Source organism: Phytophthora infestans, genomic scaffold (assembly GCF_000142945.1).
Source record: "Phytophthora infestans T30-4 supercont1.1306 genomic scaffold, whole genome shotgun sequence".
Taxonomy (NCBI): Eukaryota; Oomycota; class Peronosporomycetes; order Peronosporales; family Peronosporaceae; genus Phytophthora; species Phytophthora infestans.
Window position 1 is genome coordinate 1 of NW_003307263.1, and position 1,069 is coordinate 1,069.

The window sequence follows — 1,069 nt, forward strand, 5'->3', positions numbered from 1 at the left end:
AAAAGATGGTGCAGCACTATTTACGATTCAACTTCACTGTCTAACTTGCTACTAGCAGCAATCTAGATCACGCAGCTGGGTTATGAACCGCGATCGTAGTTTGTCCGAACGTCACATGCCGCTCCGACGCATGAATTCTGGTGTCCTGTTGGCCATCACGGGATCCCACTCTCTTCTCTGGGGTGGGACTGCCCCCGGGCCGCTAAAAGCCTCGGCCTCCCAACAGTCTCCTAGGTGTGGCAAGTTTCTTCGGCTGCGAAAACGGCTGCGCAGCGCATCTCCTGCTTCTGGTGTTGGATCTGTGGTGAAGTGCTTTTTCAGAAATAAGAGAATGGACCCGACGCGGGGGTCACTATCCCGAATCAGTGACAATTTCAAGTGATTAGAGTGGATTTGGGTTGTCTGGCACGGATGCAAGTTGCCTGTGGTGGATTAGCCATGACGAGCAACACCCCGTACGAAATGACGATGGATCTGGTATGAGTGATGTACGGCAAGGCAAGATCCACCAAGACTTATCTCGGATCCACCCTTACCTGGATTCACTTAGGTGGATATGGGATATACTATGTACCAGTGGATCGAGTGTGGATCCTATGAAGGAATGGTGGTAGGTGCCATCTGAAGGTGGATCTAGTAGCCACGGCTAACAAGAAGTTAGGATCCACCGCGAGGTACCCCGGATCTCATATTCCCGAGTTCGGATCCAAGGAGGGAGGATCCCGCATAGAGGGACCTAGATCCAGGGTATAGGGATGATGGATGCAGTGGATCTCGAACTTTCGTGGGACAATGGAGATCATAGACGGTTGCGAGATGATGTTGGATAATTGGAGAGCTCCGATCCACGACGAGTGTACACTTACAGTGAAGTGGATCCAAGCGACCTGGATCCGGATGAGTGTACCCATAATAGTGTGACCATAATGATTACGCCATGGATTCGGTGGATCTGAAGATAATACAGCTGGGATGATGGGTCAAGGAAAGAAGGGACATGCAGCCGAGCCTGGTAAGGGATTTAACGAGTGAAAGACATAGAAGGTAGAAATCCAGGCAGGTATAGGCT

At 50.7% G+C, this 1,069-nt stretch overlaps 1 protein-coding gene across 1 annotated transcript; it reads left to right on the forward strand.

The window, feature by feature from the left end:
- Nucleotides 1-115: 115 nt before the first annotated feature.
- Nucleotides 116-382, forward strand: PITG_23223 (uncharacterized protein; the record flags this gene model as incomplete). Its single annotated transcript, XM_002909919.1, has 1 exon — nucleotides 116-382. The coding sequence occupies one exon, from the start codon at nucleotides 116-118 to the stop codon at nucleotides 380-382; it is 267 nt and encodes an 88-aa protein (XP_002909965.1).
- Between the last annotated feature and the right edge of the window lie 687 nt (nucleotides 383-1,069).